Source organism: Diplotaxodon limnothrissa, linkage group LG18 (assembly GCF_057381915.1).
Source record: "Diplotaxodon limnothrissa isolate DT_005_m linkage group LG18, D_limnothrissa_male_GT1.1, whole genome shotgun sequence".
In the NCBI taxonomy this organism is placed as follows: domain Eukaryota; kingdom Metazoa; phylum Chordata; class Actinopteri; order Cichliformes; family Cichlidae; genus Diplotaxodon; species Diplotaxodon limnothrissa.
Genome location: NC_140613.1, coordinates 19,860,451 through 19,884,474, shown reverse-complemented (window position 1 = coordinate 19,884,474; position 24,024 = coordinate 19,860,451). Strand labels below are relative to the sequence as shown.

General features: G+C 38.5%; 1 protein-coding gene across 1 annotated transcript; it reads left to right on the top strand.

Annotated features, from left to right (window-relative positions):
* Window positions 1–1,879: 1,879 nt before the first annotated feature.
* LOC146613485 (uncharacterized) lies at window positions 1,880–22,333 on the top strand. Its single transcript, XM_085376916.1, has 52 exons — window positions 1,880–1,951; window positions 3,501–3,554; window positions 4,204–4,293; window positions 4,985–5,029; window positions 5,120–5,164; window positions 5,260–5,322; window positions 5,484–5,537; window positions 5,684–5,710; window positions 6,345–6,413; window positions 6,530–6,592; window positions 6,679–6,714; window positions 6,918–6,962; window positions 7,077–7,154; window positions 7,801–7,854; window positions 7,948–8,013; window positions 9,328–9,372; window positions 9,533–9,586; window positions 9,759–9,800; window positions 9,956–10,034; window positions 10,201–10,236; window positions 10,343–10,513; window positions 10,940–11,029; window positions 11,234–11,317; window positions 11,445–11,515; window positions 11,605–11,793; window positions 11,958–12,129; window positions 12,214–12,303; window positions 12,425–12,532; window positions 12,686–12,780; window positions 13,153–13,303; window positions 13,430–13,540; window positions 14,264–14,428; window positions 14,609–14,698; window positions 14,875–15,009; window positions 15,194–15,292; window positions 15,388–15,486; window positions 17,181–17,320; window positions 17,453–17,579; window positions 17,663–17,743; window positions 17,916–18,014; window positions 18,213–18,260; window positions 18,644–18,826; window positions 18,982–19,112; window positions 19,354–19,426; window positions 19,556–19,630; window positions 19,710–19,835; window positions 19,938–20,033; window positions 21,017–21,226; window positions 21,346–21,523; window positions 21,629–21,743; window positions 21,842–22,014; window positions 22,231–22,333. Exons 1-52 carry the CDS (start codon window positions 1,880–1,882, stop codon window positions 22,331–22,333), a joined length of 4,995 nt encoding a protein of 1,664 aa, XP_085233042.1.
* Window positions 22,334–24,024: the final 1,691 nt, after the last annotated feature.

Sequence of the window (24,024 nt, the reverse complement as noted above, 5' to 3'; positions counted from 1 at the left end):
AGTACCAGGGATAAACAACATCAACAGATAAGGAGCTGAACAGTCTTCCAGGTGCAGTGAGATTCCCCTGGGAAATACTTAGCAAATCCTAACTTAAGAGTCTATCTGTTTGGTATGTTTGTTTGCATAGCGACATACAGATTGTGATAAGCAATAACATGTTGAGTTCACTGAACAGCAGAGTCGGGACTATGCTTATGTTACACTGATAAACAGAACATAAAACTACAGTCCTGGCTGCTCTAACAGTAGCAGTAGCACCGGCTGCATTAAGGAAAATGTAATTCAAGTGTGTTTAGCAAATTACATGAAAGAATTCATTCAAACCTGAGCCACTGTAGTTGGACTAAGCTCTGCAATGGATGGGGATAGCTATCTAAAGCTAATGCTAATATATTTAAAGTAAAATTAACATGTTTAAAAATGTGGCAACAAAAATTAATGAAATGTGATTTTCTTAAATTAAAATTCATTACTATTCATTACTCAATGTATAATTTATTCGCAATATAGTACTAGAACTCGGAGTAGATATGCTATGTATAATAGTTATGTTAAGTATGAATATAAATGTCTATAAAATAATTCTTACTGCCTTGAGCTGCTGCACAAAGAAGATGAGGGAAAGCATCCACCTGTGAAAACAAGAGTGTTAAAAGGTTAGCGCTTTTCTTTTTGAGCACCTACTGGATGCTATTACACAACTGTAAATGACCAAGAGAGAGACCCTTGTATGGAGTTTGATCTATTAGTCTGATATGTTCTGAGCAAATCTTTCCCACTCACTGTTATCACCTTGGTGTCCACTTAGTATTTGAAAGTGAAAGTATGTGCCTCTGTGCCTGCCTCAGAGCAGATCTTCTTTTTACTTCTAGTATACAAGCATACAGATGTTTGCATATTTGAATAAACAGGCCAGAAGAATGCCTGTCTTCAGGTAAACACACTTACAGAGTTATTAATGTGAGTGTCATAGCTTACGTTCAGTCAAAGAGGTCTGAGTGGAATCTAAAGATAGCAAGGGTTAAGGACTATTTTTTTGATTCAGTCATAAAAATTTGCATTATTATCTGAATACTCTTACCAAAAAGCTAACATGTGCCTCATATTGAGTTCTGCAAAAATATTGTAGTTATTAAAAATATTGGAGTGAGACGTACCAAAGAGCAAACAAAGTCGCAGGAGTAACCGAGGATTTCATCTCTCAAGTCCACTTCACAGCTGCTTGCTGGCCTCAGTGCTGCCACCTGTGGATTAAAACAAAAGAATGAAACAGCAAAAACACCTGTTAGGCAAAGGGCACTTTGTATGAAAGTGAGAGATAAGGTAGAAGATACAGAACATGCAGTTATGACATTTAAAAAGTGGGAGCATGCAACTGATTAAGGATTTTTAAAAGACTAGTTCCACTATGCACAACAAGTATTTGCTACTCACCCAAATTCAGAGCCCAAAATGATTTTCATGAAGTTCATTTAGCTCTAGCCAAGTAGCTTAATCCCTAACTTGAGATTCCATCTTATCTCCTGTCCTCATGCCAGTAAAAAACCAAAGTGAGAAACGTCCGCTGCAGGGACCAGCGAGAGTGAGATGAGAAGAAGCGTTTTGACTGGGAATAAACACAACAGAAAATTCAGACCGCCTCTCTATTCAAGGTCAAGTTAAACAACTTCTCCGGGCTGTACTGTCTAAAGTCATAAAGTCAGATGGGGAAACCTTGATTGAGGACTGCCGTCACGTAACATCACCCAAAGCACTGCGGTAGATGAGTGAAATTTGAAAGCTGGTTACAGAGGAGAGCACTCAAGGAGACACCTATCCCCCCTGGAGTGCCTGTGGTTATTCCCAAACTACTGATGTAAATGCAGAAAGAAAAGCCATGGGAACTCCAACATTCATAACTCCAATAATCTTGTTGGCTGCAATGCTGGTGATGACTGATGGAAAAAAGGTAAGATCCTTCTTATTTCTCCTTATTAGTTTTATTGACTGTTTTAAATTAAGCTTTGCATGCACTGATAATCCATCACTGCACTGACTGTCTTTTTTTAAATATAAACACATGGGACATGGTCTCTTTTGTGGCTGACTCTGGATTAAAAAAATTGTGTTGCTTTCCTTCATGTCACCCTGCATGGACTGGGCTTGTTGTTGAGCTGTACTGACTTATTAATCGACATTGCTCGAGAGAAAACCACATAACAACTCAATTCTGTATCTAAATACAGTGTTTTTCTTTTCCTCTAAAAAAATATAGGTTCAAGAATGACATTGAATATTTTTCTCAAAGCTGTAGATCAGTAACTTCTTAAATAGTAATGCCGTATAGGACTCTCTTTTTCTCTTTTTGGTAACTCTGTGAGGACCTTAATGACTGTTTACTGCAAAAAAGCATCCTGAAACCATTTTTTAAACATCTTCCAAAGAAATGTGATGCTTCACTAAACCTTTTTCACTGCTGACAAGCAAATATGTGTGCAGCTTTCTAATTAAAGGCCACCGTGTTCAATAGAGACTCAGGAGGGTATTAACACAGCAGAGTGTCAAGTTTATATAGTGGATTGTCATTTATGCTTAGAAATATCTACTCATATCTGCTTAGAGTTTTATAATCAATGTCATGTTGGTAGAGGTTTGATCTTTAGTAGTCTGTGGAGACTCTGTGTGCCTCCCAGAGTGTTCTGGCATTCACACGGTCGTACCTTCTCTTATTGTTTTGTGGTAGGATAAACGTATCTATGTCTGTTTTAGTCTACGTGCCTTTTGTTTAGATGAACTGCTGGACTTCCAGACCAGCAGGTTTAGGGAAGTCACGCACACACACACATACTTACACAACGCACAGGCAAGGTACTCTTTGTGTGTATGTAGACGTCATATGTTAATGAACCTATGTAACCTCAATAAAAGAGCAGTGTTACGGGGGAGCGGACAAGAGCAACTGGGGTCAAGCGAAGGAACGGCGTTTGTCCACTTCTCTCCCCTGCGAGAAACATCAAGAACTTTGCCTACTCGTGTCTTGCTTTGCTGTGTAGTTAAATTGTCTTGAACGTTCCAGCGAATAGGTTTAAGCTACAAACCCATCACAGAGATGTTATTAAGGCAAATTGCTTTAAAAGTGGTAATCCTCCACAAATTTGCCCCAAGTACAAGGAATATCCCTCACTATACTAGCAAAAAAAAGTATGATTAAAAACTGCCTTGAGGACCTGTAGCCTGCAAAATCAAAACAAAAATCAACAAAAAAGGAAAAAGATTTTACACCAAAGCTACGGTGAAAAAACTGAGAAATCACCTATTTATGCTTTTTTTTTTTAAATGCAGTATATGCAGGATTATGCAAAATGAAAATACTTTACAGTCAGTAGGACAACTGACTTTGAGGAAGCAGCATTACATTACAAATATTTGACAATTTGTCAAAAACACAATTGTTTTTATTCTATTTTGCTTTTTTTATTTTGTGCATTAGAAATTAAAAAATGTAAACTTTCTTCTAGTGTGTGTGCAACGGAAGATCAAGGTGCCGCTGTGATGGAGTGAAAGGCAGCAGGGTAAGTGTCTAATTCACTGTCTGTGTCAAAGACTCAGTTCATCCTCCTGCAGTTTACAGCTACTTATTTCTTCTTTTCACAAAACTTTCATTCTTTTTTTTTTTTCTCAAAGCAAGATTTGTACTTCCCGTGACTACGGTGTACACCCCACTAATTAAATAATTTTTCAAAGTAACAAATAATTTAATTATGAAACACATCTTAGAATATATGCAAATAGACACATTCGTCATAGAAATATAAAATTCTCTAGTCATTCATTACCCCCTAAATGTAATGATGAAGTAAATTGTTTTCATTTTTACTGTTATGTAGACTGTACAGTTTTATCAATAAACAAAAGAAAATGGATGTATGGCTAAATATATCCTTTACGAAGGATATGGATAAATATTTCAGTGTGTTTACACACTAGGTTTGTTGCAGTTATAAATATAACAATTTCTCTCATTTTAACCACATACAGCTGATAAATGTACCAATACCAGTTATAGTTGGCAATATTTTCATAAGCATTCACAAAACAGCATCTATGTATTTACTTATAAAGTGACAATACCAATGAAGCTGCTGTTTGTTTACTGGTTGCCACCTTATGTCCTTTCTTTCTGTGTGCTATTACTTTTCATTCATACATTTACACACACAGGGAGACAAAGGATTTCCAGCAAATCCAGGTTCCCCTGGGCCACCAGGACGTCCTGGACCAGATGGTCCCACTGGCCCGATGGGACTAAAGGTAAAACTTAAACTCTCATTAAGTTTTCTCATATTAACACAGTTTGTAGTGTCAATCTAAATTAGATCTTATATTATTATACGTGATATATAATTCAAAATTTCTTATATGCCTACACATTTTTAATTGAACTTGTTAAATGAAAGGAAAAATCAACATGAAATGGTGTAGTATAACCTCGGGTAGGTTCCTCCGGGAAATTCAGTAAATAAATAACGAAGTAACCAAGGACACCACATGATTTAACAGCCTGAAGAAAGAAGAAATCATTTTCAGTGTGACTTCATCAGTTGCTCACATTGCTTTGAAGGAATTTTGGCCCACTCACCAACTAACATGTTGCTTTAGCTCACTGAGGTTTGCACATAGAAATGTTCTCTGAGCACTGTGCAGTGGGATTCGGGGGTAAATTCAGTTGGAGCACTGTGTTAATATGCACTTAAATGCTCCAGACCAGCAAACTGCAGAATCGCTGCTTTTTAGAGGTGCTTTTTGTTCATTTAATTTTTAAGTTTTAATTTAAGTTAATTTGATTTAGCAGCACTTGTGTACTTACCCTGATAAATACTATGGAGTCAGTAAGGGTGTGCTTGTACTTCATAGTCGAATGAAACTTTTCTTTTTTTACATGACTGTATGTGTTGCTATACCATGCCATAGGGATTAATTAAAAGTTTGCCTACTATGACAGGGAAACACTGGGCATGATGGACCAGCAGGACCAAAAGGCGATCCGGTAAAAAAAAAAAATGTCTGTTTGTCTTTCAGTCAGTAACACCTACATGTATGTTAAAAATGAAAGCTATTTTTGCTTCTGTCATTACAGGGACTCGAAGGCAAAGAGGGGTTTGCTGGGAGTCATGGCTTACCAGTGAGTTGTCTTGTTGTGTATACAAGTCTAATGTATGAATCACAGACATGCATATTCCTGCAGATCCTCATACATGGCTGTTGTGTTTTATATAGGGTGTCCCAGGCTTACAGGGGCCTCCGGGCCCACCGGGAGCCCCAGGCTGCAATGGAACAGATGTATGAAAATATTGCATATTAGCTGTGGACCTATAATGCTTTGAACTTTTTTCAGGGTTAGGATTGGGGCTTCTAATTTGAAAGAGCACATTTTTAAATGTATTATAGGTTAAAGAGTTTGTAATTTCACTGCATGTTCTCAACGCATTACTTTCCAAAAGGGGGAAGACGGACCTCCCAGTATACATGGGACCTCTGGTCTTGATGGACTGCCAGTAAGAACAAAACAAAACATTTTTTTTATTCTGTGTTGCTACACTTCTCAGTGACTCTGGTATCATATTTCATTGCATCATCATTTAAAATTACCCAAATGAACAATTGATAAATAAATGTTTGAATATTTGTTTTTCATCCACAGGGTCCACCGGGTCAGCCTGGACCTAAGGTAATGATAAGCTGCTTCATGGCCTTGTGCTAAATTCTTTTTGTACCAGTGAAAGATGTGTCTGCAGAATTGCTCAGCAATGGCTGTCATTCAAGAAGCTTAGCTAGTTAAAGTTATCCTTACCAATGTAAATATTACAATTAGAAAGCTAATTGTTTGGGCAAGAACTACTGGGAACTGTTCATGTTTATTTGAATGCACAAGAATGCTAGAAAATGTGATTCTAGTGTTTAAAAGAACTGACCCTCTAAAAGCTTCAGAAAATACAATGTATGTATATGTGTACCCCTATATGTGTTCCTGTGTTGTGATATTCAACATTTACCAGTCTTCAAATCACATTTCCTTTGATGGTGGCTGAGCAAAAAGCATGCATCCATGCCATCAGGGGAAAAAGGGGGATTCTCAAAGCTCTGACACAAATTCTGAGTTGAGGGATTTCAGAGGAAGCACTGACTTTTAACCAGTTCGAAATATGTGCGGTTATGTCTGGGTTAGGGTACACAACACATTACCAAGGTTGATAAAAACCTTTTAAAAGTGACAGTCAAAGTCTACAGATGCCAGTTACTAACAAGATTTATTAACTGCAACTATAAAGTATTATTAAATTTTTGAAGCGTCATTTTCATAGGGTGAATCTTGGATACAAGGCAGTTCACAACCAGGGCCCCGTGGACCACCTGGGAGGGATGGACAGCCGGTAACATTTTAGACTGCTCTCTTAATAAATAAATCCTGTCAGTCAGACACACATATATTTATTTTTGAACAGTTATGTTTATTTTATATTGAAAGCAAAGTTTCCTTGAATTTTAGGGAGATCCAGGTTTACCTGGATACAAAGGACAACCTGGTGAACCTGGACCAAGGGGATCTGTTGTAAGCAAAGCTTTTTCTGAGATTTTTGTGGATGACATGTTTTTGTGTGATGTTTAACCTTAAGTGTGTAAGTTCTTTATGAACAGGGCTTTCCTGGACGTCGAGGGCCTCCAGGACCAAAGGTAATGCTGTTAGAATTAAATTTGCGTATGTGTGTACAGGTTTGAAAGCTTGTATTGTGATAATGAGTCTGTCAAAAAAGTAAAACCACAGCTGCTGTGAGTCTTGAGTTATTCACACCCTAAAACTATTCACGTGAACTGCCTGATAAAAGCAAATATGAATAAAATTTTCTGGTTTATGAAAAACAAAACTTTTATTTTAGGGTCAGGAAGGTATTAGTGGTGCCCCAGGACCTCAAGGACCTAAGGTAGTTTCTTTTTCACTATTATTGTGGCAGCATTGTATCATAATTCATGCCGACAGTTGTGTATATTATGTCTTGTTTTTTTCAGTGAGGGTAATTTTAATTTTTATGTTGTAGGGGAGACAAGGCCCACCAGGTCCACCTGGACCAAAAGGTCGGATCACGGAGCTTGTCTCAGGGGGTCTCGTGTTAGAGGTACAGGAACAATTTCATGTAATACTCTTCGACAAAATCATCATTGCCTTTCTAGTTTTGGAACATGACCCAAGGATTTCTCACGTCACACTGTTCACTCTTCGGTGACTGGGCTGCATATTTTCCTACTTTTGCAGTGGCTGATTGAACAGTAACCTGCACTAACCTGCTAATTTCAATCGACAGAACAAAAAAAACAACATTTGTTTACTAATGGGAAGAGATGAAAGAAGGCAAAGAAAAAAAATTACTTAAAAATAATCTTGAAGGGCATATGTTTCCAATGTGTGAATAGTGACACTATGAGAAAAAATCACAGGCGCATTACCAGAACTGTTTTGCCCAAAGCATTTCAAAGCAACTGGGTAAAACATGCTGCCGTGTTTGGGACCAAAGAGATGAGATTTCCAATTCCTTTCTAAAATGATTAACTAGCAAACTTACAAAAAGGATGAGGCAAAATTAAAAGCAAATGAAGCATAGTAAATACAGATATAATATTTATAAATACAATTTAAAAATACAATTCTAAACATTTGGTCCCTGAACTGCTCTTTCCACATCCCGCCACTCTAATACAGAAATATTGTCATTGAAATTATCAGAACATAACTTCAGTTGTTTTTATTTTTTCATTCTTATTTAGGGGTTAAAAGGAAACAAGGGAGATATAGGAGAAAAGGGCTGCAAAGGTTCAACGGTAAGTACAGAATTAAAATTCAAGACGACTGAATACATTCACTAATTTTAAAGAAACTTTCTGATTCTTGTCCTTATTTTAATCTGTTTCCAGGGAGAACCTGGTTATGGACAATATAGTAAAGGCGCAAAAGGAGGCAGAGGATTACCAGGTCCAGAGGTAAGACACAGCATCCCATTACCACTCAGTTTTTCCATTTGACTGTGTACAAACATATGGCATTTGGTTAATCAATTTATTGTGCCTGATATTCCACAATTCTCACACATCCCCCTATTTTTTCATTCCTTCCCTTTGCACCAAAGGGTTACCCGCACCAGTATGAATAGCACGAAAAAGAGGATGAGCAGCAGAGGGCAGTGATGCAACATCAAACTCAATGCGATTTGCCATTTAAGACGAGAGAAAAGACTGTCATTGGTTATCTACATTATAGTAATCACTTCATCAAAATTATTTTTGCTAAGACAGCAGCAACCAACAACAAACATAATTATGTTGCATAGTTTTATTATTAGCCCATTGAAGCTCTCTGTTTAGGCCATCCCAGTTCAGGGACAACAGCAGCGTCTCTAAATCAAAGAAACTGATCATTCTACATATTTTTAGTGTGTCTTCAGACTGAGGGGGGCACAGCATTGCTTAAAAGGGTCCTCAAAAAGCTCCAACCCTGATATGGTCACATTCTCATTTCATATATATTAGAAGTCACTGCTTCAAAGACCACATATGTGTCTTTGAATAAGAATTTTTAATTTGAATTGAATTTCTGTTTGAAATTTTTTTATTTTTATATATTTATTTGAAGGCCTATTTTACCTATTTTTATTTTAGAATAGAATAGCTCTTTATTATCATTGTACAATGAAATTATGGGTGCTCCACGGCAACTGTGCAGGGTGAAAAATATATAAATAGTAAAGACTTCAGGAATAAATAGCAAACAAAAGACAGTCGAGAGGAATATATACAAAACAAGAGAAAGGCACACATTGGAGGGCAAAGTGCTTGGAAGCAGTGCAAAAGGATTTGTTCTGAGTATAGAGTCCATATGTGAGTGGCCTGAGTGATGCGGGTTACTCAGGCCATGATTGGTGAGGTGGGTAGGAAGGGATGGGGTGTGGGGGGATAGTGTTTGTTAAAAGTCTGAAAGCCCTACAGAAAGAAGCTGTTAGTGAGTCTGGAGGTGTGGGACCTGATTAACCTGAGGCGCCAATCACAGGTCAGCAGGTCAAACAAGTTGTGGGCGGGGTGCAAGGGGTCGCCCTCCAGAGGTGGCAGAGGGCAAACGATTTTTTGAGGAACATGAAGATTTACATGAAGATCACAAACATTTGGCATTTTACAGTCTAAAAACTGTATTTTTGAGACCTAAGTAAAAAATCTATGAGAAGATAAATAAAAACATGTACTTCATCCTGAAAAACTCAACCTTATATGAATCTTCATGCTTATCCTTATTTGTCCTTACAGGGTAAGCCAGGCAAGGATGGTGATCCTGGACCACATGGATTTGTGGTACTGTTTTGTTATGCTTAAAAACAGTACGATAGATAGATAGATAGATAGATAGATAGATAGATAGATAGATAGATAGATAGATAGATAGATAGATAGATAGATAGATAGATATTGAATACAACAATACAACTGTTGAATACAACATATTTCTGTTTAGGGAAGACCTGGCCCCAGAGGGGATCCAGGATATCCAGGAGTGCCAGGAGTGCCGGTCAGTTGTCCTTTCTTCTTACTAATTATTCAGATTCTTTAAATTCTTTAAAATGTGCATTTATACATTAAAGTACTAAATCAAATCAGTAAAGGTGGTATAGTACCAAAGAAAAATCTCTTGAAGGGCTAATAATATTTTGCATGACACTTTGTTTGTATCCTCTAAATAGGGTGAAAAGGGAAATAGGGGTCTGCCTGGCCCAAGTGGAGATGTGAGTTTATGACAGTTTTCTACTTTACAGTCCTTATATGGTCAGAAAAATGCTACATTAGTCTTTGTTATGGATACAGAATGAATTTCTGTGGATTTTATTTGAATCCATCACTTCCTGTTGTTCTAAAACGTCCAATACAATTTTGTTTACAGACATATGTGACTGAGCCAATCAAAGGATACAAGGGAGATCCTGGTCATCAGGGCCCACCTGGACTTCCTGGGGCTCGGGGTGCATAATACTCTATAGTATACAAACTAATGAAGAAGATATACAACAGAATAGCAAATCCTAAAGTCAAAGCCTGCACCAGTCATGAGCCGATGAAAAAAAACCTTGCTTTATTGTAGCTGACTTGCCCATACAATAATAACACATGTGGCTATTCTTTTCTCAGGTATTGTGGGCTTTCCTGGACCACGAGGACCTCCAGGTGTGAAGAAAGAATTTGAAAGAGAATAACATCCTTTGTACCTTCATCCACATGTTAAGCTTATTTTGTAAAGCTTGCTCATGGCCTCTCACTTTACCCTGCACAGGATTAGGTATTGATGTGCCTGGCCTACGTGGTCCCAATGGCCTTCCAGGCCTAAAAGGTGATTCTGGGGAGCCTGGGGCTGATTATATCGGACCTCCGGGTCCAGATGGAGAGCCTGGTGACCAAGGACCTCCTGGAGATCAGGGCCCACCTGGAATCCCTGAAGACAGAAGTATGCAAAAATGTTCTCCCCTAAATCCTCCAAATACTATAACTTCAAATGCTAACAATAAACCTACTGCAAGATGTCATGTCACAATCGGTTGGGGGTGAGTGGATGAAGACAGGACAAAGACATGCTGTGGAAGAGACAAAACAACAACTAATTAAATGTTCAATATCTATCATGCTTAACAAAACAAATAAATAAACAAATAACTTTGAAAGTTTAGCTTTTTATTTATAGAATTGTAGCATGTATGTTGTGGACCACTGATAGTCATTGAACAGAGTGGATATGGATTTTTAAACTCTTAGATATAGGCTAAATGACTATAGTGAAGGATATTAATGACATACTACTGCAATAATTATACAGATATTTAGAGGAAATGTTTTGAAAGTGTAATTAGGACACTAAGTTTGTTGTCGTTTGTAGCTAACAGAGTTACCAAGGGTCTGCCAGGAATTAAAGGAGTGAATGGATTGCCTGGACTCATGGGATACGATGGGGTGTTTGGAATGAAAGGTTGGATTGTTTTTAAAGCCTTCTTTTTTAATTTTTTAAACCATTGTAGTTAGTATTTATTATTTATTTCAAACTTGTTATGACTTATTTTTACTAGCAGACTACTGTGTTGTGTGCAGTTGTCATCAAGGCCTTTGAATCTCATATATAAAATAATATTGTGCAATAATTGAGATTTTAAAAAATGTTTGTTTCTTTGTACAGGACAAAAGGGGGATCCCTGTTATGAGTGTACTGGATCAGGATTCCCAGGACCTCCAGGTCCCCAGGGTGAAACTGGCCCGCCTGGTAACAAGCACTGCATAACAGATGAATTTTATTCTATCTGAGTTGCGCATTCAAATGCACTTTTACTGGTAGTGATGGAAAGCAAATAAGATTTAAAACTAGAATGTGCACTATTTCTGCCGCTCAGGCTTCAATCAGCCTCGAGGTGATAAAGGTGATCCTGGTTTCCCAGGACCTAAAGGCTTACCAGGAAGACCTGTAAGAAAACATGTCTTGAAATTTTTGCTTTGTTGTAAGTTTGTTTTTCTTTACCTATGTAAACACTTAATATTAATTCTTTTCCAAAGGGTCCAATTGGTGAAGCAGGTTTTCCAGGTCGAAAAGGAGAGAAGGGAGAGTCGTATTCCTTTGGTGCTCCTGGGCCAAAGGGAGAAAAAGGGGACCAGGGACAGCTTGGGAGGCCTGGGGATCCGGGTTTACCTGGACTTCCAGGATTGCCAGGTCGCAAAGGCAATCCAGGGCTTCCAGGGGATCCGGTGAGAAATTGCTGACAAATCTGAGTTTTACATGACATTTTTTGCCTTCTGCAATTCCACATCTCAGGTGTCACATTTGATGCTTCAGAGGTTTTAACATGTACAGGAGCAAAACAAATATTTTTTTTAGTCATAGCTAGAACAAGTATTCTGCCACTCTATAGTATTTCTTCTCTGGTGAAACGGGAGACCGTGGAGTCCAAGGCCCACCAGGCCCTTTAGGCAGACCAGGACCAGACGGCTACTCTGGGCCAGTGGGTTATGGACCTGCTGGGCCTCCAGGAATGAAAGGAGATAATGGGGTATCTGGCTTTCCAGGGCAGCCAGGAATTCCAGGTTATATTATATACTGATTAATGTAAAATTTAATAAAAACTTAAATATAGTAAAATACTAACATACATCTCTCCTTTATTGCAGGAGAAAAGGGGGAACCTGGAGTCATATACAGTAAAGGACTTCCTGGCCCACCTGGATTGAAGGGTTGGCCAGGTTCACCTGGAAGCCCAGGTAAGTACTGCATGTGGATATGCTGTATGGATGCATAACTCAATAGGTGGATGAATAATTGGATGGATGGAAAACAATGGCAGAAGAGAAACATATTTTATATCACCAAAACAAATGTCAGGTCATCCAGGGGCTCCAGGTCATCTAGGACCACCAGGTATACCAGGCCAGAAAGGAGAACGTGGCCCGTTGTCATTTCCTGGAATGCCAGGGAAACAAGGACAGAAAGGTAGGTTCTGTGAATTTATGCAGAAAACATTTGCATATTTGCAAACACATAAAATATTTCCTAGATATGAGATTACTTTGATTGTCTCAAAAGGAAATGAGGACTAGTCACATAGATGATTTATGTGTTTACTGATAAGTATGTATTTTTCAGGTGACAAGGGCCAACCAGGTGTCCCAGGCCCTCCAGGTAGAGGTTCCCCAGGTCAGCCAGGCCAAGAAGGCCCTCCTGGTCCTCCAGGACCAAAGGTTAGAAACAAAGTTGATACAACATACATCTTCATATAGCAAACACTCTATTGCACTTTACTGGTCTTTACAGGAAGGCATAAAAGCAAAAAATAAATAAATAAAAATTATTTTTTACATTATTGTCTAGGTATTTGATTTTAAAAACTGGCCAATCAAATGATTGCTTCCTTCATGTTATGTCAGTTCTTTGTGAAGGGAGATCAGGGAATGACAAAGAAATGAGAAAATGCAGCATTCTTTTTTTCATAATCAAAGGCTTGGAACATTACCAAACACTACCAAACATTATACCTTGCAATATAATTCTGGAAGCAGATTAAGTAGTGAATGCTAACATATACATTATGTCCTCTATTTTTCTAATAACAGGGTGATAGCAACCTTGGACACTCTGGGCCTCCAGGCTTCCCAGGGCTTCCAGGTGAAGATGGAGATCCCGGGCCTGCAGGTGATCCTGGGAATCCTGGCTTACCTGGATATCCAGGGCTAACTGGCAGTCCTGGTTTTCCAGGAGAAAAGGGTACTGATGACTAAACTGACTATTGACTAAAATCAAAACTGTACTCTTCATAAGCACATAATAAAGCACAAACTTGCAACAATATTGATCTGTTTGCTACATTGATTGTGTTATTGATTTGTGCAGGAGTAAAGGGTTCTGAAGGGCTTCCAGGGCTACCTGGTAGCAAAGAGTCATGTAAAGGCTTGCCTGGGCCAAGTGGAGAACCAGGACCAAGTGGTTCTGAAGGACCTCAAGGTTAGTCTATGCTAGACTTGTGTGGTGTATTTGGTGTTAGCCCTGAAAGAACATTACAGACAGATAAAAAAACAGGTAAAAGCTTAGTAATACCAATCTGGATATAAAATTAGTGCAGTTATGGCGTTAACGTCATTTTAACGAGATTAACGCTGACAGCACTAATATTTTTATATATTAAATTTCCTTTGCTCCTCACCTTTATACACACACACACACACACACACACACACACACACACACACACACACACACACACATATATAAAACAAAAAAAAAACACCCAGCACGCCCCAGCGGGCGGTTTAGCCTTCAAGCTCGGGTCCTCTACCAGAGGCCTGGGAGCTTGAGGGTCCTGCGCAAGTTTCATTCTATATTTTCAAAAGATCATTCTATATATTCAAGCTTCATTCTATATATTCAAGTTTCATTCTATATATTCAAGTTTCATTCTATATATTCAAAAGATCATTCTATATATTCAAGCTTCATTCTATATATTCAAGTTTCATTCTATATATTCAAGTTTCATTCTATATATTCAAAAGATCATACTATATATTCAGACTTTGGTTGGAATATATATATAATATTTTCCTAAAGGGCATTCCATAATATATATATATATATATATATATATATATATATATATATATATATATATATATATATATATATATATATATATTTTTTTTTTTTTTTTTTTTTTTTTTTTTTTTTTAGGACTTAATGGCTTTCCTGGTGAGAAGGGAAATCAAGGTTTGCCTGGGTTTGGTCTTCCTGGCCCTGCTGGTGAACCTGGGTTCCCTGGGCCATCAAGACCAGGTTCACAAGGACATCATGGACAAAAAGGAATCAAAGGACAAAATGGCCTACCTGGTCAACCAGGTACAGTATTCCTTATCTGATAGACCATTCATATTTAAATTCATCAATATGGAATAGTTTAAAAATCTGGGTTTTTCATGTATGTGAGTACTTAATGTGATGTTGAAAATACCAAAATTACTTTATGAGTTTTTACAATGTATTGATTTTTATCAAAATATTCAACTTCACTTTTGTTAGGACCCAGAGGAGACCCTGGACCAGATGGATTGCCATCAGGATATGGACCAGATGGGTTGCCTGGAATTGTAGGTCCACCTGGTCAAAGAGGTAAACACAAATGCAACACAAACACACGTGCGCGTGCACACAAACACAATGCATATAATATACACAAACATGTCAGATCTGAAACAGTATAATAGTTTTTGCCTCTGTGACAGTAATTTATGAAAAACTGATTTATATAAAACTGATGAAGTTAGAGCTACCTTGGCTATTTGCAGGTGACTCTGGCCCAGATGGGCCTAGAGGTCCTCCAGGCCCCCCAGGTATGAATGGAGACCAAGGTCCCAAAGGTGCCCCAGGAGCTCCATCACCACAAAATTATACTGCGAACTCAGGGGACCCTGGTCCACCAGGTACACTTTCCAGTAAAGTCTTGTTCAAAAATGTCCTTTTACAGTCTTTAATGTTTCTGAGATTTTTTATTTATTAATTTATTAATTTTTTTTTTTTTTTTTTACAAATGATCCACATTATATTAGGACAGGGCATTGAGTAGGACATGGTAATAATATTTTAACACTAACTGTATTGCACAAGGTAACCCTGGTCTGGCTGGTCCAAGTGGAGATCCTGGCAGGAATGGATCAAAAGGGTGGAGAGGAAAAGTGGGAGCACCAGGGGATCCTGGACCAAGAGGTCTGAAATAAGCTAAACATTCACAGTGACTAGTTATTATTTCCGTTTGTAAATCTGCCAAACTGTATTTATGCTGTGTGCCTGTATGTCCCCAGGCTCACCAGGTGATCCAGGGTTGGATGGATTATTAACATCACCAGGGTTTAAAGGACATCCCGGAGCTCCAGGAGATGCAGGGCTGAGGGGGCCTCCAGGTAAGTACTGCATTTTACTTCAAGCTGAAGTTAAATAAAGAAAAATTAAGAATATTTTGGTTATCATGCTCATGAATGCTCAGTGATCACTGTGCAGAATAATTTATTGTATTGTGTTTTCAGAACTCCATTGTATTGTTATTGTACGATTTCTACTACTGAAAAAAATAAAACCTTAAACTTAAAAATTTAACATGTACAAAACTTCATGTTTTAAAATCCTTTTAATAAAAAAAGATTAATAAATGACCTTTTCAGTGTGCAGTTTTTATGTAGTGAGAAAACTACAAGCATCTTCCAAGTTGCATGCCCGTTACAATAATAATAATAATGATAATAATATTGTTACATCTTTTTTGCACACACTCTTTTCTACTCTGTAATATCCTTGTCAATGTTCTTGATATTTATTTATAATCACCTCTTTTAACTCTTGATATTTATAATTGAGTGATTTGTATATACTAGTGCTATTTCTTAAATTTGTAAAATCTGTAACATATTTTATTGTTTAATTAGTCTGTTACTGTTACTGTCTTGGAGCAGCTGTAACCCACATAATTTCCAGCGAGAACAGCGGACTCCCGGCACATTGTTTTTTAAACCCCCCGCTACTCAGGTTAAACATGATATATAAGTCACTTAGGTAACTTAAAAAATTGTATTGTTTGGCTGTTTCAGTGTTTTATTTGTTCCTGAGTAAATCGGTTTGGCTGAGATTAAAGACATTAGATTAGATTAGATTAGATAAAACTTTTCCTCTGGGGTTTTCACCCAGCTGAATAAACGTCAAACAGAAAACTGATTAAACACAAGTGTGAGATGGTCGAGAATTTACTCCAGTGTACTGTTATATTTTAGATAGCAAGGAGCAGACGGCTGAGTTTATCAAACTCCACCGAGACAGCGGTGACGCAAATCTGAAGGCTAGACCGTCCCATTTCACAGCTGCTCACTTCCAGCCTTCCCAGTTTTCGAAGGACCCGGCCCACGTAGATCGCAAAGGCCAGGTCCTCCGAAAAATGCAGCCTAGGTTTTGAGATACAGCTTTTGAATTGGTACTTGTTCTCTGACTGATGACTTATCACGAGTCCACAAGAACCCGGGTATGCACAAGTACTCGTATTGAGACAGGCAACTGTTAGCATCTGGTCACAGCAGACATCACTTAGCAAATAAATTAACAATTATTTCTCAATAAAAACATGTAAGCTTAAAAAAAAAAACTTTTTTAATATTTTAACAAATTAAAAATGTTTTAACATATTTTAATAAAAAAACAAAACAAAAAATGTATAAGCTTTAATATGTACTAATAGTACATTAATAGTAATAGTAATTAATAGTAATTAAGAAGTACGGAAACACATCTGCGGATAATGAATACAGAAAATCCGTTCACATCTATACAGAACAATGCATTGTATTTTTACTGATTTTTTTTTTTTTTTTTACAGTTTAGGGCCCCCTTCAGATTGTGAATCGAATGTTGACACTAACAATAAGAACTGAATCATTGTGCTTTAGAATATTACTGCATGCACCTTAAACTATTGTGAATTAGAACCTTGAGCTCTAAGAGACATCTCAATAATAGTATAACATTTGATTTGAATTATTTGTTAACGTCATTATTATAAATATGATGGTAGTATAGTTATTAGAAAGTGTTACTAGTGATTTAATTCTGCCAGGGCCAAAGGGAATAAAAGGAGATCGAGGAATACTGGGAAAACCAGGGCGAGATGGTGATCAGGGTAAAACTGGTTTCAAAGGAGCTACTGGGGAACCAAAGTACAATGGATATGGGCCACCTGGACCAGCAGGCCAAAAGGTAGAATTTAAATGTCACTGATGCAGTAGAGAAGATTCCAGTAAATAAATACAAATGTGTATATTATTTGAAACAAATGTGTTCATCAATAGGTTCTTTATCCCTCTTTCATTATTTCCTTCGTGTCCTCAGGGTGAACCGGGATTGACTAATACTAATTTGATGAAGGGTCAAAAAGGACAACCTGGAATTGCAGGAACAGAGGGTTTACCAGGAATTTTTGGACTCAAGGGAGACCCAGGACCTACTGGACTAAATGGTTTGTACAACTGATAAAATATTAGACAGCTTTAACACTCTACCTCTCTACCCAACTCTCTCTGTTCACTCCTTCTGTCTCAGGTCCCTCAGGGTCTCAAGGGCCAGAAGGGTCAGATGGCCCTCCAGGTAGCAAAGGGCAACGCAGACCTAATGGACCACAAGGCAAAGTCCTTTTAATTGCAACTATATGAAGAAACTTTTTTCACCACATATTTTTGAAGTGCAACCCATTGTCTCATTCCAGGATCAATTCGAAATGATCAAATAGTACTTTCGCTTTTTATTTATACTTTAAGTTTAATCGAGTGTACTTTTTAAAACGTGTTTGCCTCAGGTAATGTGGGTCCAACAGGAAATAGAGGACTTCCAGGTCCGAAAGGCAGCCAGGGCTTGGATGGGATTCCTGGCCCACCCGGGCAGAAAGGAGAGACTAGTAAGCCAAATACTGCATAAAAAATGTTTGTATGGTTCTTTGAGGTCATGTATAATCCTATGTAATTATGTATTTATGTATGTTTTTTTCTTTTGTCTAAAATTAAAAAGGCCTGTAGAATAGCTATCTCTTTCATAGCTAATGGTACCCCTGAATGGCGCAGGCAAATTCATCTGTTCTTATATCGCTCTTCTGCAGTCTTGATAGAAGGGAGTCCTGGGAAGCGTGGTGACCCTGGTCAGCCAGGTGAGTCACATACCAGTCACATTACCCTCTAAAGGAGCTGGGGAGTGGGGGTTATGCAGGAGGGCGAGGGTCCAGTGTTTCGTTTTGGGATTTGTTTGGTTTTTTTCTTTTCTTTTCTTTCTTATTTTAGATAATCTTGGAAAAACACTGAATACATTCAACCACACCCAGAGACCTGATGTACTTACAGTATAATCCGCATGCTGGAAGTTAAATAATGAGCGATACATATAGCAACAAACAAAGCACTCATCAGTTGATGTATTTATATGTAATATCAAACAATAAAATATACTAAAGGCCTGTTCCATTACATTAAATTATGCATCACTACTAAAATAATTCCTTACTGATTTAGACTAATTGTTCTTTCCACTCTGTAGGTCCTCCTGGAAATCCTGGCCTCCCTGGGTTGTCTGTTACAGGGATTCATGGACTAACAGGAGACAAAGGAATTCCAGGTCCACAAGGCATCCTTGGCCCAAGAGGGTCACCTGGAAGAGAAGGCGCATGTCTTCCTGGGTATAGAGGAGACCCTGGCGAACCTGGATATCCTGGGAGGAAAGGTTAGAATCTACTCGATAAGTTGTAGGTCCAGATGATGATTTCAGTTTGTGTAATTTGGTCACTGTATGGAAGTTCTTGCATGCCTATTTCACTAGGCCACTCATCCTCAATTACTTTTATCTCCATAATCAGTGCCTTTCTAATCTCAATGTAGGCTACCCTGGCCCACCTGGTCCTCCAGGTACAGCAGTGCCTGGGTTAAAAGGAGACAGAGGGGACCCAGGTCTTCCAGGAAGCCAGGGTAATCTAGGGGAACCAGGAGATCCAGGCCCACAAGGACCACCTGTACGTTTTTACAGTAATTTACCTCTGACAAATGCCTAGAGAAAGTAGACATGAGTTTTTGATTAAAATGGAGAGTTCATAGCAAAAGATGTATTTTACAGTTGAGGTAATCTTTCATCAAGCCTTTCTGTAGCATTCTTCACACCGTACTAAAACTAATGTTTTGTATAGAATGGCAGGTCTTCAAACTCTAACTGCAATAATTAGAGTCTGATCTTTCTATTTCCATTTGCCCCCTCAGGGTGCAATAGGCAGACCTGGAGGCCCAGGGGTAAGAGGTGACCCAGGTCTTCCAGGATTCCCAGGACCTGCTGGTAATCTATGTTGAAGAGTAACAAAGTCTTCAGCAAGTTTCTCACAATACATTTGAAACGCACATCATCATCATGCTGGAATCCATGCAGCAATACAAAGAGATAATCCCATTAATTTTTTTTCTTTAGGTAAAATTGGAGAGCCTGGGTACATCCCTGGCCCTCCTGGTCAGCCAGGGGTCCAAGGTATTCCTGGACCACCAGGTGAGTCAATACTTGATAAGCTAAGCATTACATATATCTGGGGAATAGCTTTCTAATTGCTCCTTCTGTGTACCTAAAGGGCGTAAAGGTGAGGCAACATTTAGAAAAGTAATACATGAACCAGGAGCTCAAGGCTCTCCTGGTGCCCGTGGCACATGCGGACCTCCAGGAAGAACTGGTCCACCAGGACCTCCAGGCCCACCAGGTTAATACTTTTAGAGTTAATCCTTGTTGCATGTATTACCTTTCCCTGTGTAATATGTGATATTCGAATTATAAATTTTGCTATTGAACACTTCTTTTCCAGGCCAGCATGGTATCAAAGGAATGCAGGGTTTCAGCCCACCTGGTCTGCCTGGATTTACAGGCTACAAAGGAGATAAAGGAAGAGCAGGGCTGCCAGGTGTGTTTAAGACTACGTCCACACGTATACGGGTATTTCTGAAAACACAGCTTTTTCTATGCGTTTTGACCTTTCATCCACACATAAACAGTGTTTTGGATCACTATGGTGGAGATTTTTGAAAACTCCAGTTTTTGCGTATACATGTGGACAAGGAAAATTGAGATTTAGTCGTGCAACATCAAAGGTGTGCGCCTTTTTTGACGTCACGCTGTGCGCCATGTTATTGTTTACATGAGATGAATCTCTACAATGGCAGATATAGACAAAATACTGTTGCTGTTAATCTTACTATCTGCAGTTATTATCCGACCATTTAGAAAGACTGCTTTTATGCGCCATTCATCTTTATTTACTCTTTTCCTCCCAGGCTTCTAGACTTCTGATTGGCCAAGACTTCTATGCAGTTAGGATTATATTGCCACCTGTTGCTCTGGCACGTGCTTGACAGCATTTGACTTTGTTTTTTGCGTTTACATATGGATAGGATTTTTTTTTAAACAAAAATGGAAAATCTCCATTTACAAAAATACGTGTGTACATGTGGCAAAATGTTTGGGTTAAAATGTGTTTTTGTGTATATTCCAATTACACATTAGAATATAAAAAAATACTTGAAAATGTCATTTTCCAAGTATTTCAGTAGAATGTGAAGTGTTAAATGTGTTCAAATGATTGGAATTGCCTTTCAAATAGCTGGACACATCACACCTGAAAAACAATAAAAGTTCAGGTATTGGCAGCGCTCCTGCTTCACAGTTGTGCATTACATTGTGTGAATAAGAAAAAAGAAAAAATAAGGAAAAAATAATAATGCCCTCTGAATGAAGTTATCTGCCAGTGCACATTAAAACAGGTCCTCAGTGCATTAGTGGCAGGTAGTAGTGACTATAGAACATCCCCCAACAGATTCCAAAAATATCCTTGAACAAAACTGCCCACGTGATATTATTTCATTGCATATTATGTTCTTCAATCTGCAGGTCCCAATGGCAGACCTGGAACTCCAGGTCATAAGGGTCCTGCAGGTTTGCCCGGCAGAACCGGTCCAAGTTATGCTGACAGTTTCCTGATAGTCAGGCACAGTCAGAGCATCCACCCCCCTGAATGTCCTCATGGCACTAGCTTCATCTACAGTGGTTACTCTTTCCTCTTTATCAATGGATATAAAAGAGCTCATGGGCAGGACCTTGGTAAGAGCATGGAAAACACCACACCCAGAAGTTGTATGTGCATATATAAGATGCATCTTTGCATCATTAAAAAATAAATAAAATCTGCATATTTACCAGTGTTTTAAACTGTCTCTCAGGCACCACGGGGAGCTGTCTGCCTCGTTTCTCTACAATGCCTTTTCTGTTCTGTGACACTGAAAATGCCTGCCGCTATGCTTCTCGTAATGACTATTCATACTGGTTGTCCACTGAAACTCCCATGCCTATGAACATGGTTTCCATATCAGGAGAAATGCTGAAATCCTACATTAGCAGGTGGGATAAGATTGTGTATTTAGTGTGATTACCATTAACTAAAATTGCCACCTATATCTACCCTCTAACCTTATGTGGAATAAAATAATATGGATACCTGTTTAGGTGCTCAGTGTGTGAAACCACCTCCAATGTCATAGCCATCCACAGTCAGAGGACTCTCATACCAGAATGTCCTAGAGGTTGGGAATCACTGTGGACTGGGTACTCTTTCATCATGGTAAAGAAATCAGTGTTTTGTTCATTTTTACTATTTTTAAAATTTGAATTCAGAGATCTTGTTTCTCTAAGTGATTCTGTTCTTACTGTCTGTTACAGCAAACAGGTGCTGGAGCAGAGGGATCCTCGCAGCCCCTGATTTCTCCTGGCTCATGTCTGGAAAATTTCCGCCAAGTGCCCTTTATAGAGTGTCACGGCAGGGGGACGTGTAACTACTATCCTGATTCCTATAGCTACTGGCTGGCCTCCCTCGACCCCAACAACATGTTCGGGTGAACTGTTCACTTCTCTGTTTAAGGAGACATAGTTCTGTAGTTTTCAGTTAAATATTCAAGGAATCGTTCATCTTTCATTACTCTTTTGTCCAATGCTGTTTAGAGGCTTCCCAACTCAGAACAGTGCTGTCTTGTGATTTGGCAACTTGTATCAAATTTAATTTGTTAAGTTATCTGTAATTATTATTGTCTCTGTATGTTGTTCTCCTACAGTAAACCCATACCTCAGACAGTGAAGGGACCTTTCCTAGAAAGCATCATCAGCCGCTGCCGAGTCTGCAGAAAACCAGGGCATCAAGGTGAAGGGTCAAGGTGAAGAGATAAATAGTCTGTTTCTCACTTCATTATGTTCATATTGGGCTTATAAGCAGAGGCTAAACTAAGATTTGTCTGGTGGAGGGCCCTATGATTTGTCAAAGAATTACTTTGCAGTAAGTTGTATAATCATTTGTATTTTTAATGCTCATAGTCTGTGATCACCCAAGCCTGAAATCTGAGGTTTACTGAGCTGTCATTGTTGTTTCCCAACCTGTAGATAATATAAATCTGGTATAATAGGTGAAGCATCCTCAGCTTCAATTAAATATACCCTTGATATAACTTATAAGTGACCCTGGACACCACAGCCTGCTGTGCACCAGCCTAACATAGTCCTTTAATGTCAACCGTACCACGGTACTGCAGATTAACCAGTTTAGTCTGCAGTACACTACAATAAACTGCCTAGGACTGTCATAGAACACACACATGTAAAAGAGTACATGACATGTTTAAATTAAATTGGTTTTTGCTACGTCCATTTCTGTGTGAAGTTATTACGTTAAGGCTTTTTTTGTCCTGGAAAATACACCAACTTTACATTCAGCTAGCAAACAGATTCAGATTTACACTGCAAAGAAACGGTTTGTTTGTTTTCCTGCTATTTGTTGAGCTGTTTGAAAAATTGACTCTGATTGGCTGTAATCTCCTGATTTAAAAAAAAACACGTGACAAAGTGCCCAAACCAAAACTTAGCCGGCGGGACAAGGAAAAAACAATATGTTCAGGATGTTGTGGCTTGTTGAAAATGTGGTATTACTTACAGTTGTAAAAACATAGTAAAACCTGCTCAAGTCATTTGAATATGCAGTATTTTTAATGACAACAGATATTTTTTTCCCATAGAGATATACAAATGTTATATCTCTATATCACTTTCTTGTGTGCGTGTGTGTGTGTGAAATATTTCAGATCATTTCTGAAGATCCTGTCAGTAAATAAATAACTGCAAACAAACAAAGTCACAATAACCAGCTGTAGTATGTGTAGCCTGGCTAAATTAACCAGCCCAGAACACAGATTATCTTTGGGGTTCTTTTAATCTGAATGATAAAGTAAGTGCTCAGAAGAAAATAACAAGGTTGTAAAAATAAAGAAATAAAATTGTTACAGACAGCTCCTATCCAGTAACAGCTTTGTGCTCTGGTAACCCACTGCTACTGCAGGTTATTTCCCCAACTTTATCAGCATCTGGAACTCAAGGACATCTAGCGTCATTTCGTGTCTGATATAAACCCAAACATAAATAAAACAAAACTTAGCAGTGCAAAAATAACTGTAGTGGCTTCTCCTGCATAGATACAGAGCCAAGATTAAACAGTTAACACGGTACATTTCCCTCTTACCCACAGAGATAGTATAATACAAGTGTGAACTCAAATACATACAGTGCATTAATCCAGCAGAAAACGGAATATGGATCCCTCTGAGACGAACGGCGAAGTTGGTGGCAGCTACTCCTGGTGCCTTAACTGTTGCACACTTTGCGTTCAAAACAGATCACGCAGCGAAAAAAGGCATTGCACACCCACATAACACCAATGCAAGCTAGCACTCGTGCATGTCTCCGTAGATCCCCATGATCCCTTCCGCTCTCAGAGGTACCCCAAAAGAAAAACAGTGCCATCCAGTGGCATGTCCCATAATATCGAACTTCCACCCGGCTACATACTCCCCTGCTTAAGAGTC

Bases quoted from the DNA above. Each gene is read 5' to 3' on its own strand.
- LOC146613485 (XM_085376916.1), top strand. From the start codon at position 1,880: ATGGGAACTCCAACATTCATAACTCCAATAATCTTGTTGGCTGCAATG. The intron at 1,952-3,500 runs GTAAGATCCTTC...ACTTTCTTCTAG, and splicing joins TGATGACTGATGGAAAAAAG to TGTGTGTGCAACGGAAGATC. The intron at 7,155-7,800 runs GTACAGGAACAA...ATTCTTATTTAG, and splicing joins CAGGGGGTCTCGTGTTAGAG to GGGTTAAAAGGAAACAAGGG.